Raw genomic sequence first — 16,911 nt, 5'->3', positions numbered from 1 at the left:
ACTCATCGTTCTCGGGCATATTTCGGACGGCATAGCTGCCCCACTAAAAGAAACTCGTTATACCCGGGTATATTTCGGATGGCATAGCTGCCCCACTAAAAGAAACTCGTTGTACTCGGGTATATTTCGAATGGCATAGCTGCCTCACCCAAGGAAACCTATTGTACTCGGCTATATTTCGAAAGGCGTAGCTGCCCCACTAAAAGAAACTCGTTGTACTCGGACATGTTACGGATGGCATAGCCGCCCCATCAGAATAACTCGATTGTACTGAGGCATATCCCATCGATGGCATCCCATGGCACATCCCTTGGGGCAGCTATGCCATCTTGAGATAACTTCCATGGGGCATTAAACTAGGCTTATAACACTTATCATATTATCACCCGGTAATTGATTATTCGACAACACTGGTTAAGGACTCAACTCAATTGAATGGGAAGGAGAAGCCGAAAAGACTCAAAGGCAAAGGAATTACCCAGTCTGGTAATACTCGATGGGGTAGGGATATATACACAACTATGACCATCACAACTTCCCAGCACCTAGTTACAGACATTTCTGGCAGCGTCCACGATGCGATGGACTTCGAGCCAACGAGAAAACACATCGATCGGTAACCCGCAGGAACCAAAGTTGGCATCACATACGACGCAGAATCACCTAGCTCAGCTCCGTGTAACGCTGCCCGAATGAAGCGGCACTCAACGTACCCAATGAAAAGTTTGTTGAAGTTGAGAAACCTAGCTAGGTTAGGAAGAAGTGAACTTCAAGAGACTGACATCAGAAAGATGGGGGACGAACAACAAAACCATCGAAGCGAAGTCCATGACAAAGCCGATGAGCACTATGCCCGAATGGCAAGGAAGAAATGGAACGCCTCGGAAAACTACAACAAATAAGTAAATTATACTACATAATAGATGTACAAATTGACTATAGAGCGGTTACTGATTTCCGGAGGTACCGTACTGACAGAGCTGAAATAAGCAATTGCTCGGAAAATCATGTGTCTAGTTCACCACACCGTATACCTTCTCCTCAATAGCAGTCAATACCCTAGCGCGATCTCTCCTCAAGGCGGTCAACTCGAGGGAGTTCGCTGGCCTCAACATACTGTTCATAACGGTCGTCATATCCAGACGGCTCCGTCTGTTACCCTTAAGGGAACTACTCCTCCTCGTCGTTCTGGCTTGGTACTGTCGGCGTACCGAACGCTTTACCGGTCTGGTATTACGCGCATACTCTCTCAAAGGGACAACCTTCTGTGATTGCTTAGCGAGCCCTTCCATCTTATCCGCAGAGTCGTACTCAATTAAATCAACAGCTTCCCTGAAGGTCACCACTTTCGATGACACTTCGTCCGATACGGTAGGCGAGTGAGTGAACGATTGGGAACGGGAACGACAGCTATATTTCATGGATGCATCAGTTGACACGCTCTGAATATCGTCATCATAATCTGATGAAAGGCATAATACGAGGCGTCCTCTTACAAGGTATGGAGCTCGCCAAATCACCACATGATCATCGGGCTGTTTCCGTCGAAGAGAGCGCGAGAAGTATGATATATAAGTATGAATCCAGCTGAGAATTTTCAAGCGACGTTTTCTTATGTTCTGAGCATACGACTATATACCATGCGAAGCTTCTGTTGTCGATGGCTATCATACTACTGAAACTTGACCTAAAAAGTTTGCGAAACAGTTCTGATCACACTGTAGCAGAAATGACTCGCTAAATACACCCCAGCATCTATTCCCAGTGTGTGATGATGCTGTTTTCATCTAACCCAATCTAGACCTCTGAAGCCGAGCATTAGCCTTACCCTCAGCATTCGGCCTTGCCTTGACGACATACTGCAGTTTCCTCGATAGCTGCTTCCCATTCAGCGGGTGGTCCCGGCCAACAAGCGACCTCTTAGGAGAGGTCCAGAAGATGTCTGATACTAAACTGTACTCTTGGTGACGACGGCGGCAGCGGCCGCGGCCTTGGAGGAAGTCGAGTAGTGTTGTAAAGCACCCGGCTTGCTCTCCACAGCTATCCAGCATGCCTCGAAAAGTAACCGAGCTGATGCACGAGCCAATCCTCAACCACTAACACCAATGATGCCCCAGGGAACCGATACACCTTTACGAACCGTAGTACGCATCACAAATACGCAAGTCTCCAATTATAGGGCGCGCGCTTTTTACATTGAAGAATCTTCCCACAAGGCGAGCGAGACTCACAGCGCACTCTATGGCAGAACTATTCCATCGAAGTCGTCAGCCTTCGCAGGTTCATACAACGTTCCAAGTTGGAACGCAATTCGTGGTTGGAACTTCCAACCACGAATTGCTTTCCGGGTCTCGACTCTGGAAAGGGCGAATCATGGCAGTGCTTCACTTGGCGTTATTGCATCTTACCCCAGACGACCGTTTCAGATTCTCCCCCTAGGCCTAATCCATTTCATATCCCAAACTCGTCTTAGGGTGCTGATCCTCACCTTGTTCCTGAACTCAGATTTTCTCAGGCTTTGTCAGTGGATGCGATGCTCTTCTGTCAAACCCAGCAGTTTTCGGGTGACCTGCAGTGGCCACTAGTATTACATGTCGATTTTGGTGCAATACCAAGACAGGTACTTTTCCCCCAGTGTCGCCCTCGTCGCTGTTGCGTTCAGTGAAGCTCTTAATATTCTCATCATCAGCGTACACTGCCTTTCTTCATGTCAACTAGTATGATCGAGCACACTCCCCTCAGTGTCAACCGACGGGCCTCTAACACTACTGTCTACTACCACTACGATGATCACCCCAAGAAGACCACCAGCTTCCCTCCCCCTAAGCCCCCCTCTGGTCGCGTCGCCAATTTGCTCTCTGCTGGCCACTACTCTACCCCTTCAACCGGCTCAGCAGCGCTATCCGAGCACCTCCGTCACGAAGGTGAGGCTACGTCCATTTGCATGTCCTCAGGCATCCTTGTTCGCTTACAGGAGCGTCCAGTACTTTACCTGGTACCCCTAACATGGCTCCTAGCAACACTAGCAGTTGTATAAGTCCGTGCGTGCAAGCCTCTCAACTCCCACAAGGTTCAACAGTGGAGTATTATAGTCAATCTTTAGGTGAGTTATGCTACGATCATGGGTGCGATCAGGTGCCTCCTCCTCCTCCCCCTCAGGTCGGTGGATACCAGCTAAGGTCATGTCTGTGATACCCCCTGATGATCCCCGAGCTGGTGGTAGTAGGATAGGCCTTGTCCATCTAGATTGCAAGCCGATGGCTCGAGTGGAACAGGTGAAGTACTCCAACAGAGCGGGATAGTAGTCAGTCATTGTCAGGTTCGGTACGCTGCTCCGCCAGTTGGAATGCCCCTCTATCCTGCTGGTCCCATGTCGGGCCCTCCCCTCGACTTTATCGACGTACCGGCAGCCTTCTCGATGTTCAACTCCTCCCCCTCTTCCTCTCCGTCTCTCATTCCGGGACCATCAGTTGGTCCTCCTACGGTTCGAGTGATGAGGACTGCTACGACCATCCCAACAGCCTACCGCCGTGCTTCGTACATTACCAAGACCACAAGTATGGCATTCAAGAACCCCGGCAAAGCTGTGCAACTGTAAAAGCCTCAAGTTGAGTACTTCTAGTTCTATTATCAGGGTCTCCTTCGATGGTGATAAGCTGGTGGTCGACCCCGAGGCCCTCGCCCTGTTAGAGGCTCTTGGTCACGACAAGCAAATTAGCGTTGTAACAGTAGTTGGGATGCTGCAAACTGGTAAGAGCTACCTCCTCAACAGGCTCGTGAAAGGTGGGTCCTCCAGACCATCGTGGTGTTGAGATTCCCCTCCCCCCCACGTCAGGTCCTAACGGTGCCGCTAACGCCAGTGACGACCCGCAGAATAATGAGAATAAGCTTTTGAATAAGCTGCTCAAGTTTGGCAAGAAGAAGGATGGGCCCGGTAACCGGCCTCCCTCGGTGGTCTTCGAAACGGGCAGCGACGTGAATGGCTGTACCCAAGGCATTTGGATGTACATCTGCGATGAGGAACTCCACGATAAGGTCGTCGTATTCCTCGACTGTGAGGGTCTCGGCCGGGATAAGGCGCATGATAGTAAACTCATGGCCATGACTATGCTCATGAGTAGCGTATTGATATACAACTCTAAGGTGGGTTGGGGGGGGGGGTTCTGTTGAATGAGGTTATGAGCCTCTTTAGGGGGGTCTGGACGAGTCGGCGTTCAATGGCTTGTCGCTTGTATGCGAACACGCTGATCAGCTGATCAGAGAGTTTAATAGGGAGTGTGGTGGAGCGGCGGCGGGGGGGGTCCTTTCTACGTCCTTTCTGTGGGTCTTGAGAGACTTCGCATTGAAAATGGAGAACGAATGTAAGAGTGGTCGCAGCTCGCAGATTTATAGTTGAAAAATTGTATTTCCGAATGGCCTGAGGTCGACCATGTATGATCTCAGACGGCGAGGCTATGAGCTCATCTGAGTATCTCGAGAGTGTTCTGAAGACCATTGGCAAGAAGGATGTATCGAGAGCGATGCTCGAGTGCTTTATGGACGTCGACTGTGACACTTTAGTAGGGCCCGAGTGAAGTTGGGTACATAGCAAATCTGCAGGTCCAACCTACTGTGAACGAAGCTGACTTGCAGAAGTTGGACTCAATTTCTGATGGAAAACTGCGTAAGGAATTCAGCGACCAAGTCCAGGCCCTGTGTGGTAAAATATGGAACATGGCCGCCTCTAGAGCGGTGACCATCAATAAGTGCGGCGGAGGTACTCCCTTCACCCCGTTTGCCTTGGCAGTTTACATCAGAAAGGTGAGTTCGTCTGAATTGATCAGCTCGAACGGTGGGGCTTCCCTCTGCAGTTGACAGAGCATTTCTCTAACTCCTCTACTCTGGTTGGCTTCAGCCTGCCATCGGTATGGATTCAAGTTCAGCACGAAGCGCTCGCCTCTTTGATCGATTGTAATAATTCTGGTATCATAATAATGAGGGACTTATTTCAGCTCTGGGCCTGGCTCATGGGGAGAAGGTCGATGGGTTGCTGGCTGAGCTGCCTTTGGCGACTCGGGAGGTCGATGGGAGACTCTCCGCTGCGTTGAGGAGGGTGGAGATCGAGTACAGGAGGAAGGCTATGGGTGAGAACTAGACCGATGTGGCGGGCTCCTACAGTGTGGCACCGTTTAGGGGAGGAGTGTGACCAGGTCTATCAACAGTACCTCGATGAGCTTATGCAGAATGCTAAGGCTCAAGAGGGGAGGGTCTATCCCCTGAATGACGAGAAGTAGATCTATTCGAGTGCGGGCTTAGTCATGTTGGTGGTAGGGCACGGAACTCTGCTGAGGAGGTAGCAGTGCGACTCACTGATGAGGTGATGCCAGAGTTGGTGTTGGGATGGTCTGCGGAAGACTTGGACGTGGTCATGTCGGAATCGGCCAGGCTGCTCATAGAAAAGCTCCAGTGGGTGTTGGAGGAAATAATGATGAATACTCGAGGACCGAGGGGGGCGAGGCTCATGGTTGCTGCTGAGAAGGTGGAGTTACCGTTAGTGTTTTGTTCAATACCACTCCTTTTTCAGATCATCCAGATAAGTGGCCTGTTCGTGACTGAGTTAGATAAGAAGGTCGAAGGCATCTCTCACGATGAACAGCTCACTAGGCGTCAACGAGATGAAGCTCTGGTCGGTATTGATACGCTGAAGAAGACCGCCTTGGTGGTAGGCTCTGGGTTTAAAGGTTGGCGGAGGGCTCGTGTTAGGATCTGACGGCTAAGGTGGCTGAGCTGGAGGAGGAGTTGACTAGACGGGATAGGAAGGAGGAGGAGCTGCTGGCCCAGTTGGAGGGGAAGGAGGGTGAGATAGAGAGGATGACTGATAGTGTGAGGGGTAAGTCGGAGGAGTCCTCATGCTGGAATCAACGCAGGACCAAAGTCGCCAGCGATGGAATATGTCCTACGTGTGAAAGAGCAGCATTGGAATATACATGTGTTTGCTTGTCTTAGCTGATCATAAGAGTTTAAATACGAATGCGGGTAGAAGTGTACAGCAACCAATGAAATCTTCTCAAGATTTCCTCATAAATTTTTCATTGTATCACCAACACTTGAAGTTGGTAAAGTATGTTACATACTGTATGTACATGGTCAACTGCATGTGTTCGTCACTCGAGCCTGAGGCTCGATAGGGGGATCCATCTTTATCGAAACTAAGTTCACGGGGATCACCACCGGTACAAAACGTGCTGGGGGATGACGATTTCTTGGTCCAATAGCAGCGGAAGGACCATCACCAGACAAAGCATGTGGATTGTCAGCAACTTCAGGGGTATTGCTATTATGATTAGCAAGTTGCTCGTTTACATCCTCCATAGGAATATAGGAAACCATAGATGGAGTGTCGTCGGAACTCGAGTAGAAGCCGTGGTCATCACTCAGTGAACTGTCTTCTTGTCGAATATCGGCGTCTTCCGCTTTCGGAATAAGCCTGTCATTAGTGACTACAAGTTCACCTCGACCGAGATGATCAACACTACGCACTCGCGGTGTGGTAATCACCACGCCGTGGAAGAGTGTCGGATGGTATTCCCGTAACTTGATGTTAGTTTTGAGTGTAAAGATTGGAAGGCGTGGTATAAGGTGATAGTAGGATATCGTTCGTTATGTACCTGTAGAATTATCGCAATGCACTATATGGTTGATACGATTAGGAGCATTCCTGTCTGCCATCAGAGTGCGGCAGATACTGCGAGGAAGAGAGAATCGCAGGCGAACAAGAGCTGGGAGGGTAAACTTGAGAGGCTCGAGAAGCAAGTGGAAGAGCTCACAAGGGAGAAGGAAGAGTTGGAGGATGTTCTGGTTAGTACGGAGGAGAGGATGAAGGAGGCTCAAGAGGGCAAGGTGGCTGGCTTGCGTGAGGTCGTGGGTTCGATTCCCGGAGCGGTCATTTTTCAGGATGACTTCGAATCTTCGAAGAACAATGAGATCGATACGCTCACTGAGACTCTCATTGGAAAGACTGGGTACTTTTTTGATTTGGGTGGTTTCTGCTCATCCTTAACTTCAGCGAAATCGCGCGTCTCAAGGAAGAGTTGGAGAAAGCTGGAGCCGAGCTTGAGAGGGCCGAGGCTGCCGTCAAAGAGGCCGAGCTTGCTCTCTTCACCACCACTCGAGACATGGCTGCTGATCATGACAAGAACGTTGCTGAATGGCGCGCGAGGGTAGCACAGCTGGAGGGTGAAAATGGGGAGGTCCGAGCGCGACTACGAGCAGAGGTGGAGGGCCGAGAGAAGGCCATAAGGGTAGTGTACGAGGAGAAGGCAGCTGCGACAGAGGTAGTAGTGACGACAGAATTATGGTAGTAGTGGAGTAGTTGACGACTATGTAGCCTTGGTAGGCGGCACATGAGGCGATGACTAAGTTGAGAGAAGAGATAAAGGAGTTGAAGGATAGAGTGGCACGAGGTGGCGGCCCGCGGTCTAAGCGCAAGTGCTTGCCGTTCTGTCGTTGATAGAATTAGTATCTTGAGGTTGAGCATGCAAGATGCAAAATAGGTTGTAGTTGATGACAAGTTGTGACAATAGGGTGAAGTTTATTATGAGTATGCGGGTATTGTCTAGAAGATTCAATTGTTGAGGTTGAGGTTAGTAATACTAGTATTATGCACGCTGTAGTAGTCATGGCATCTTTATTATCCCACTTCATGTTCATAATGCCTTTCTAGTCTATCACGACTGAGCTCTGCGTTTAGTCCTCACTATGGTTGGGTAGGTTGTTGTTACCATGCATCAACACCCTCAGAAGGGTCGGGTTTGCAGTCATTTGGTGAGGTCATCTTGAGAGGAGGTCGCTACAGCGTCCCCCTGTACGATTAGATACTTCTGGACCTCATGGCGATTTATATTTTACTGAGTGCCGCAGCTCCATCTCGCGGGTGAGGCGGATGTTGGTCATCACTCGTGCCTCAATAGTCCCCTGGTAGAATCCTACTTCCTGGTATAGGAGACCTCGAGTTCGTTTCCTTGCACGGGTACTACTTCTTCCCACCTAGTGACCTTCGTAGTGGTCACAGTTATCTCGGGGAAACAGCGCCACTCGTCGATCCAGGTCGCCTGGGATATTTCCTCTCCTTATCATTCGAGTGCATCTTCCCTGTCTCGACTGGTTTGGAGGGATTCGCCGCATGCGATATCAATCTTACTTTTTGTATGGTGTCATGCGAAGATCGGCTGCTCTATCAGGCACTTCCAGTGTGTACGGGAGCGTCCTTCAACTCTACAGCAAGGCTGATGATCGCTTTGTAAGAGTTATAGTCAACACCAGTAAGCTTCAACAGGATTATCGTGACGGGAAGACCTGTAAAGAGCTCGGGGTTATCCCCGGTGTTTGAGGGCTTCACTAGTCAGGCATACCAAATCCATCAAGGCGATATTACCATGCAGTAGCTGAGACCACAATAGTGGGTTTCGCGAATCCTCCTTGGGATCAGCCGTGGGATCCCTCCGAGCCTACGGGGGAGTCGGTGGAGATCACAATGCAAAATGATGACATGTCGGAATGCCGGTTCGATGTCGGCGAGATCTCTACGGCGTTCCACGACTCAGCTGCCGCTCATCAGGGCTTCTCTTGGCTCACCACTGAAGGTTAGTCTCGGCAGGATGAGTTATAGTGGATTTTCTATTCTTAGATGATCTCGTCGCGGTAGCTCCCGAGTCGCTGCTCGAGGTGGCGCCTACTGTTTGCTGTGGGATTTTTATGTGGACATTTCAGATGAAGTCAGTTAATGATGATGAAGATTATGACGGGGAAGGTGAGGGCGATGAGGAAGTGGAGGAAGAAGATGACGGAGGTGAGAGAGCTGACGAGTCGGCGGGAGAGGAGAGTGATGAGCCACCGAGGGAACGAACTGGCGAACCCGGTCGGGATCGCGATGCATCAAAGAAGGGGGTGTGTTGCTGAGTCCTCTCACAATAATGAGGCTGCCTTCCTTGCCTTAGTTGGCGACTGGCGTGTCGGAGGTTGATACTGAGATGAGCCAAATTGGAGAGAGGAGATACGCTGAAGGGAAGCTGGCGACCATGATGGCCTTAGCTTAGTAATCGTCCGAATACTACCGGACTGGTCATCGCGTCTTCCGGATCAGTGCGATGCAGGAGAGTGCCAGGCTCAGGGTGGGCTCGGCCGTCTTATACTTCACGTCAGTTAAGGGGCCTCTAGAGTCGACCTATGCTTAGATGATGCGCAATAGAAATTTTAATTGTTGTGGTGATGATGATGGAAATAGGGTTGAAGGATTCGCCATCGCTATAGGCTTCCAGTCGGGTCGTTAGATATTTACTCTATATGGAGGATATGATGCCAATAATTGATGAACGATCGGAGACGTTGGAGAAGAATTTGGATGATGCCTGGGAGGAGCTCAAACGTTCTTCTGAGAAGGTTCAGAGGACAGGTGGTCCGTCGATGACACTGAATCGTGACAGGTGGCCTTTCCTCTTATCGATCGACTTGAGGCGGAGCTGGCTCGTGTGGCACGAGAGATTAAGGCCAAGCCCGGCCCTTCGGTGGGGTTGCTCTTGGTTACTATAACGTCTAGTTTAGTCGTCGTAGGAGATTTATGCACTGAGTGAGTTGCGAGCAAAGGCCATGGGGGGCGCAGGGCAGCCGGAGCATGGTGAGGAGGGTGGAAGTCAGGGAGAGAATACAGCGGATGAGGGAGATGTGATGGAAGACGAGGCTGGTGAGAATCCTGATGACGAAGATGAGGAGGCGGAAGACTGAATATCATGATAATGACATCCCTGGTGCTCGATATGTGATGGGATTGTGTTGACTATCAGTGCGGGGAAATATAAATGCTGGTCGATGGGGAGATGTGGGTGAATAGCAAAACAAAACGTGATAGAGAAAGTGTCGCATAGACTTGCAGTTGTTAGATTATCATTCGCTCCCTAGAACAATCTTGCTGTCTTGAGATTTTGGTACTTCGTTGTTCATCATGAAACGGTTGAAGTAGTTCAGGGCGAAGTCCCAAAAGTGATTAAGTTAAGTTTTTTTTCATCTCTCTCCTGAGATTATCAACAGAGTCGTGTTGGTATGTACGGTAACGAAGAAGTTGACTATGGTGATGATGACAGGATTTCCTCCTCTTGGGATGATACTGCTCAAACGTCGGACAGTCATCTCTTTCATAGTGGTCAAAGGGGCTCAAATTGGCTGCATACCTCGGGAGAAAGTGAAGATTGTTTATGTTTGATTCTGACCCAGGAGGAAATGGTACAGAAATGGCTGATAATATCAGCCATTCCTGGACCATTCAGGAACCATTATGTCCTAAACGTATGGGAAAAATGTGGGGGACCTAAATGTACCATTTAGGTCATACATCAGCCTGATATGCATGATACCGAGAAGGGTGAGTCGCCCGGGGCGAGACTGTTGTTCGATATTATCAGTCTTTCGCCAGTTTTAGTGGATCAAAAAGTCCCGAATACGGGTTCACTCGTCCTTCACCGTTTCCAGGATTTACTGCTTTCAGGCGGGACAGTTCGAGTCATGTTCATGGCTATCAAATCGATATCGATTTGGACCGTTTGTGGATTACCCGAACGGAGATGTTGTGCAAAGTGCAGGAGGGCGGAGGATAGCTATAGCAGGAAGGAGGGAGCCGGGCAGCAAGTCGAAACGAATCGACGACCACCCACTCTCCCTCGTGTGAGAAGAATTATTTTTTAGGAGTTGAGTCGCCGTTGGTGTGGTATTGAACCCCCTACGTGTATAGATCGTTCGGTGGTCTCGGAACTAAAAGTACAATAAACTGCGAGACAACCGTTAGTCTGTATTAGAATGCCTTTGCCTCATTTGGAGGTTGACAGGGTGAGAAGTATGGCGCATTGGGTGTACCTTGGTTTTGTCAAAAGCGTCCATGTTCGAGAAAATACATTGTAGTCTAGCTTGAGATTTATACTACCTAACAATACCGGTGCGGTCTTCTGCAAGAGAGGAACTATGTTGTTCAACAATGACTGACTCCCTCAGTGCGGTGCTTTCCTCTGATTCACAAACGCTGACTCGTCCTAGCGTTGATAGCAATAAAAGGCTCATAAGATCATCTGGAAGCATGAAAGCTACTAGCGATGACAAACTCCGACCGAGTACTGCCCACATCGCACAAACGGCGGCTCAGCAGGAAAGTTATAGTACGAAAAGTCCACAAGTCAAAAGTGAATTACACTGCCAGATAACCTCGTCCGTAGACCTAGAACGGCAAACTTCCGAGGACCGTCTCGATTGATGACAATAACGGCAAGAGGAGATGTGGGACGACCGAATAGCAGCTTAGCTATTCACCGAGTGAGAAACAGACGATCTGCTTCTGAGTCACCATACAACTCATTGGAGTTTCACCCGTGAGACAAAAAAACATAGTAAAATATATATATTTCACGACTTCTATATACAGCGAAAATCGGGTTTTTCACGGAGTATTACGCCACTCCACGTAAAATTGGTGAAACTCCGTTGTGCATCATTCTATGGCTTTCCGTAGAACTTGCAACATTATAGAGCATTGACTCTCCGGTTGAAACGATCCTAGAAGTTCTCAGTTTGTTAAAGGCCAGAGTGTGTTTTCAGAATCGTGGAGTAGCTGTCAACCGGACTGAACTAACATGTGAAATACCATCGGATAAAGTCAAAGCGAAAAAGGGTTATGGTCTCGATAGCAGTTCAATGAAGTTGTATAGAAATCTAAGGCTAAAACAGAAAGCGGGTGAGAATTCGAACCGTCGAATTACTATCAACAATCAATGTTATGCGCTCTGAAATCACACAAATATCGGATGCCTCGCATTAAGGCAAGCGAGTCGTGCCTGCCCTCGTGAGAACAAGAAATATGAAGTTGATATAACCGATGGTCGTATCGCTCAGAACGGAAGCGACAGTTGGTCTCAATCCCATCACCACTGGTTGGAGGCAACGATAGCGACACTCCTCTAGGGAATAACTGTGCTGAGCTCTCCATTACGGGATCAGCAGCTTCCCTATCCCGACAAAGGGCAAGCTCAGAGCTCCTAGCAAGTGCATCTGAGCACCCTTGGATTTATCATGGAGTGAAAGTGAGGCGACAGTATTGTGAAAATGAGGATACCCCCATTCAGGGATCAGCACTGAAGTCGGGCCGGGCTCGGCCCAAGACGGCTCATGCTCCTGCCGGTGGGTCGTTCGTCCTCGTTTTGTTCCGCTCTAATGCTAAGCGGTTCTCTCTCTGTGTGCTTCAATGTTTAATATGCTTGGTTTACTCTGGCTTTGCAGGTAGCACCAAAAAAGACCCCAGCGAGGTCTCTCCGGGATCCTTTCTTATTGTCAACAGCCTTCCAGTGAAGAGCTTAGCGAAGAAGCAACTCCAGCGGTCCTCTTCAACTGTATCAAGTCGACGTGGGTGGGCAGCCTCTCGCATCCAATGCTGTACAAAAGTCCCACAGTTAGCGGTATGCTGAACTACGCTATATTCAGTATAGCATTTACCTCAAATTCACCCACTCTAGATATTTGCCAAAAACAGAGAACTAGTTATTTCTTCGCTTCCAATGATAACGCCTATTATACGGAGTACAAAAGAGTGTTACACAATTTGTAGGATTGGTACCGAGCTCTCGGCCAGGAAGTTCTGTCGGAAGATCGAGTCGCCCCCGCCGCCGCCCTCTGAGCGGTGGGCATACATTTGAGAGCCGCAATATGACGACTACTGAGCCTGATCTCGACTGTGTTCCTCTTGAACGTATGAAAATGTGACGGTTGAGAGACTCTGTCAGTGTGATATGGTAGAGAGCCTCAGTAGTGACTGTGTGAACATAAGGACTGTCGAGCCCTCGGTTGCCCCAGAAGCTCGGCCAGGCACTGCGAGTACAGTGCGAGGCAATTCAACTGGTGAGCCTAACAACAACATTACTGTTATTTCTCGCGGCTCTCGGCCGACCGTGTTGTCTGGATCTGCGAACAGACAGTTCGTATCACAGCTTCATGATAGGCCATGTCGACTGGATGCGATCTCAATCAGTTTGCAGACTAGAGCGGTGGGGGGCCATAATCAGTAAAGTCGGACTTCCTCCCGAGGTATTCGGTTATTACTATTGATTTACACAAGGGTCGTCGGCAGAGAACGAGGAAAGCTCCTCAAGGTGGTACAACATATACGATTGTCCCGGACCGAGTCGCGGAAGATATGGATCTCGCAGAACTTGACCGCTATTTAGGTGACCTTTTCACCTACTTACGTATTCTCATCTTTTCTGGCGTTCCAGGCATCATAACAGATGATGGCGGAGATGAACTCCATGCTCCCGACTAATGCCAGCATGTAGCTGATAAATTGCCGTTTTCTTCCCTCTCGAGACGATGTTCGGGTTGTCAGTTTGCGCTCGTGAGGGCAGTAGCGATGAGAACTGTGGTGTATGGCATTTCACTTATTTGTTGATTTAGGCCATGCGTCAACTCATCGCTTCGCTCAATAAGCCTTGGGTTAGTCAAGGGCGTCGAGGCTTTTGTGGATGAGTTCAAAGCTAGGTTTCCTATATCAATCGTTTTGGCTGAAGTCTCTCGTCCTGCTCTTACCTAGGAAGATGGTCGTCATTAGTAAACCGGGTTGGGGGGACAGAGTGATTATGGATGTGGTTCTAGCATCGCATACATCATCACCACCTTGCTTCTGAAGCAAGCTGATGCTCTATGGTACAACGCTCTATGAAATAGGTATCCACTCCAGCTGTGACTGTACCTCTAGAAACATGTATTATCAGATATCGACAATCTATGGAGTTGCCTTTCAATGACTTTGCTAGAACGACATGACGTCCGGTTTCGTTGTTGTTGTTGCTAACCTTTCTTTCTTGTTCAAGAATTCACGACCTTTTCCAGCAAGAGTTTTCCCTGTCCACTACTACAACACAATACGTAGTGCTTCTAAAAGTTACGACGATCGCCTCCCTAGAGCGTATTGATCCTCCGTCACCACATTAGACACCTTCATACGTACCTAATACCACCATCATCATCTCATCTGTCATGCCCCCTCCCAATCTACATGGGGAGGCATCATCAACACTGCCTTTGCTTGCTGAGGAAGCGGAACTGACGACTGCGCCCGTGGAGCGTCAGCAACGAGCCGCCGGCGGCCTCCCAACAGATCATCAACACTCGGAAGCTTCATCATAGTGTCGTCGCCAGAACCTCCTTGCATCTTCTTGGCAGCTGCCACGCTAGTCCCTGAGGGGAAAGAGAGTAGTCGAATTGAGTTCTGGAGTGCACCACCGACCAGACGAGGTTATCCTCTTCAACTTCTCCGCCTCTCCTTCATCCCCTCGAGGCGATCGGCCTCTCTTCCCTCCCTGGCCAGGCTGCTCGACAACCTCGGTCTCGGAATCAGAAGAGTCATAATCACCAAGGCCTAGCCCAGTAGTTGGGCGCTCATTCCCATTCATCATGTAACTGGAGGTCCCCGGTTCGATTCCCACCCCATACACTTTCAACCAATACTCAACTATCCAGAAAATGAATGATTCTATCAATGTTATACTGCAGCTGATTCAGCGGCCTTGGCCGGCGCCTTAGGTGCCACACCGAGAGCCTTGAGGAGATCTTTGAAATGAATGTTGCCTTGCATCGCTGAATTTCGTTTCGCCGTAGACTGCTCCAGCTTAGCCTGCTGCTGCTCTTGCTGACGGATCTCCCGACCGAGCTCAGCTGCCTCCTCATCACTGAGCCTAAATGAACCCCCTCACACCATTTAGATGTGATCATTACTCTCGTTACTTCTCTCCAATGTTTTTCAACACATATAGAAGGCTGTCGCTTGGTATGGAGTCGTCTCCCATCTCATTCAACTTGATGATATCTCCCGGAGATTTGCCATCGAAGAAAAAGCGAGTACCGTCCTAGCCGACAAATACACGTCGACAGTATAAGTCCGAACCCACCCGAAGTCCCTCCAGTTGAGCGGCCGTCGCCGAGCTTTGAATTGACTCGTGCTCAGCTCGAGAAACTTGACGGAGAAAAGTGTTTTCCGAAATCTGAACAGCGACAATAATTTCGTGGCGCAGTGAAGGTAACAAACGGACCTTCCCGGTTTCCTCAGGATCGGCGTCAATAATCATCTGTTGGAGAGTCGCGGCTGTGCAGTTATACCCCAGAGACCTCAACACCGTCGAAAGCTCCTCCACAGGAATCTCTAAAAGAGGATTTGCGAATGGAGTGGTATTGCAGAGCTGCAGCATATCGGAACGAAAATAATTTTTTGAAGACCCCATTAGAAAACGGAGGCTTCAACGTCAACTGAGTTCAACTACAGATTTATGAATTCTACCGATGCCTAGAAAATACACCGGCTATAAGAGCATCCATCGTATTGTAATAACAACGTTACTTTGGGAAGATGAGTGCCAAATCGGGTCCCACCGTTCACGAGAGTAAAAATTCCCCTCGAAGATTTCACGCCACCATTATCAGAGGCGAATAAGAAAAAATCCGCATCAATGGAATACCATCTCGACTGAATGTCGGGTTAGTATTCCCGGCAAGCCTAGTCATTAATCTTGCGCTTAAAAATATAATGCTCCACGTTGCGTCAGCTAAGACGATCCTTCGAAACGGATGAATACCATCTCTAACACCAATTACCTCCCTCAGATTCCCTATCAAACATCGAGAACGCTTCCTTAGCCTCGGCTATTTGGTCGGTGGATAAATGGCCAGCCAACGACATGATGTAACTACTGATGTAATCGTTGGAACAGTACTAACCCAACTTCAACTGGATGACATTAAACATTATTCGCGAGGGTCGTTACTCATAGGAAACAACTGCTTATAGGAGCGCGTACGTTTACATCCCTCCAGATGGGGAGGAACTTATGTACATTTCCGATACGGAACACGTGGAAAACCTAAGTGGGCCCAGCACGCTGTCCTGCAGCTGTTGCGTGCTGCTGTACACGTTTACCACTCATCACGCTCCCCACTGGGGAGTCCCCAGTAAATGAAGGGGGAGGTGAATTGAGAACGCGCATGCTCATATGGTCTGATAGATATACGTCTTGCACTAAGGGGGAATTACTATTAACCATATGGGAGATGCAATGCACCAGGAATTGGTGCAAATGAGATCTATCATTCAAGTGTAATAAGCTCCAGTCAGCGAGCCGCATCTACGCATACAGGGGAGCGACGAGACTCACTACTGCATGCATGCCACATACGCGAGTCCATCACCAGTCGACTCCCCTTCTTAATTTGGGCATCAGTTTTGCATAGCCCGTTCAATGAATAACAACCCGCTCAAAACCGACGTAGGAGATCTTCAAAATAACAAAGTATTCTTCCAAGCCTTGTGCTGAAATGTGTTTGTGAAGTCCTATGAGAAAGCAAGTTATCGCATAACATTGTATACCAAACAACCAGCAATCTCATACAGCGAACTAGGTCCAATTATCTGCTGTCAGACTTCTCGTCGACCGCAGCATTACTCGCTTAGATCGCTCTTAGGCCGGCTGGCACTCACCGAATCGAACCAAGGTCCTGAGCTAGTCGAGGTGGTCCTCGTGTCTGGACTGCTGCTATGGCGTCAAGCACCAGTCTTCAGAGAGCGGAATACCCCACCACGGTAAAATGGACGGTATCACGGTAACATTCTCAACGTTGAGGGTTGACAAGGTTGTGCAAGCTGACGAGTCCTGGGACTTCCAGATTGTGTCACTAAAAGTAGCGCGCGCCCAGCTGATTGATTTCGCGGCGGATAACTGAAACGTTACGTCTTCATTCCTGATCAAGCCAAAACCCGAACTTCTCATGCAAGTGCCAACCCCTAGCCCGGTGAAGCAGTATTCTACGGTACTAAGTACCGCAGACTTGTAGGAGGGGAAATGATCGTGCGCCTGCTCG

At 49.1% G+C, this 16,911-nt stretch overlaps 6 protein-coding genes across 6 annotated transcripts; 3 read left to right on the top strand and 3 right to left on the bottom strand.

The window, feature by feature from the left end:
• Positions 1 to 436: 436 nt before the first annotated feature.
• Pmar_PMAR021834 (hypothetical protein) lies at positions 437 to 2,051 on the bottom strand (the record flags this gene model as incomplete). The annotated part of the gene is made up of 2 exons (XM_002772465.1): positions 437 to 1,462; positions 1,829 to 2,051. The coding sequence occupies 2 exons, from the start codon at positions 2,049 to 2,051 to the stop codon at positions 1,014 to 1,016; spliced, it is 672 nt and encodes a 223-aa protein (XP_002772511.1). The 3' UTR covers positions 437 to 1,013.
• Pmar_PMAR021835 (hypothetical protein) lies at positions 522 to 902 on the top strand (the record flags this gene model as incomplete). Its single annotated transcript, XM_002772466.1, has 2 exons — positions 522 to 616; positions 788 to 902. 2 exons carry the CDS (start codon positions 522 to 524, stop codon positions 900 to 902), a joined length of 210 nt encoding a protein of 69 aa, XP_002772512.1.
• A 971-nt stretch (positions 2,052 to 3,022) lies between the features above and the next one.
• On the top strand, positions 3,023 to 7,677 carry Pmar_PMAR021833 (interferon-induced guanylate-binding protein, putative). The gene is made up of 18 exons (XM_002772464.1): positions 3,023 to 3,103; positions 3,160 to 3,275; positions 3,320 to 3,594; positions 3,635 to 3,783; positions 3,836 to 4,143; positions 4,193 to 4,361; positions 4,444 to 4,559; positions 4,600 to 4,800; positions 4,851 to 4,950; positions 4,992 to 5,123; positions 5,173 to 5,269; positions 5,311 to 5,518; positions 5,564 to 5,701; positions 5,743 to 5,869; positions 6,722 to 6,879; positions 6,934 to 7,001; positions 7,046 to 7,313; positions 7,376 to 7,677. The coding sequence occupies exons 2-18, from the start codon at positions 3,183 to 3,185 to the stop codon at positions 7,487 to 7,489; spliced, it is 2,721 nt and encodes a 906-aa protein (XP_002772510.1). The 5' UTR covers positions 3,023 to 3,103; positions 3,160 to 3,182; the 3' UTR covers positions 7,490 to 7,677.
• A 1,644-nt stretch (positions 7,678 to 9,321) lies between these two features.
• Positions 9,322 to 9,759, top strand: Pmar_PMAR021832 (hypothetical protein; the record flags this gene model as incomplete). The annotated part of the gene is made up of 3 exons (XM_002772463.1): positions 9,322 to 9,417; positions 9,462 to 9,542; positions 9,589 to 9,759. 3 exons carry the CDS (start codon positions 9,322 to 9,324, stop codon positions 9,757 to 9,759), a joined length of 348 nt encoding a protein of 115 aa, XP_002772509.1.
• Positions 9,760 to 13,938: 4,179 nt separating this feature from the next.
• On the bottom strand, positions 13,939 to 14,464 carry Pmar_PMAR021831 (hypothetical protein). The gene is made up of 3 exons (XM_002772462.1): positions 14,291 to 14,464; positions 14,060 to 14,241; positions 13,939 to 14,011 (listed from the first exon to the last, which is right to left on the bottom strand). Exons 1-3 carry the CDS (start codon positions 14,457 to 14,459, stop codon positions 13,946 to 13,948), a joined length of 417 nt encoding a protein of 138 aa, XP_002772508.1. The 5' UTR covers positions 14,460 to 14,464; the 3' UTR covers positions 13,939 to 13,945.
• Positions 14,465 to 14,545: 81 nt separating this feature from the next.
• Positions 14,546 to 15,736, bottom strand: Pmar_PMAR021830 (calmodulin, putative; the record flags this gene model as incomplete). Its single annotated transcript, XM_002772461.1, has 5 exons — positions 14,546 to 14,738; positions 14,788 to 14,909; positions 14,952 to 15,044; positions 15,093 to 15,202; positions 15,652 to 15,736. 5 exons carry the CDS (start codon positions 15,734 to 15,736, stop codon positions 14,546 to 14,548), a joined length of 603 nt encoding a protein of 200 aa, XP_002772507.1.
• Between the last annotated feature and the right edge of the window lie 1,175 nt (positions 15,737 to 16,911).

This window comes from Perkinsus marinus, assembly GCF_000006405.1.
Source record: "Perkinsus marinus ATCC 50983 genomic scaffold scf_1104296961124, whole genome shotgun sequence".
Taxonomy (NCBI): Eukaryota; Perkinsozoa; order Perkinsida; family Perkinsidae; genus Perkinsus; species Perkinsus marinus.
The sequence above is the reverse complement of the archived record's forward strand: the minus strand, read 5'-3'. Positions and strand labels throughout refer to the sequence as shown.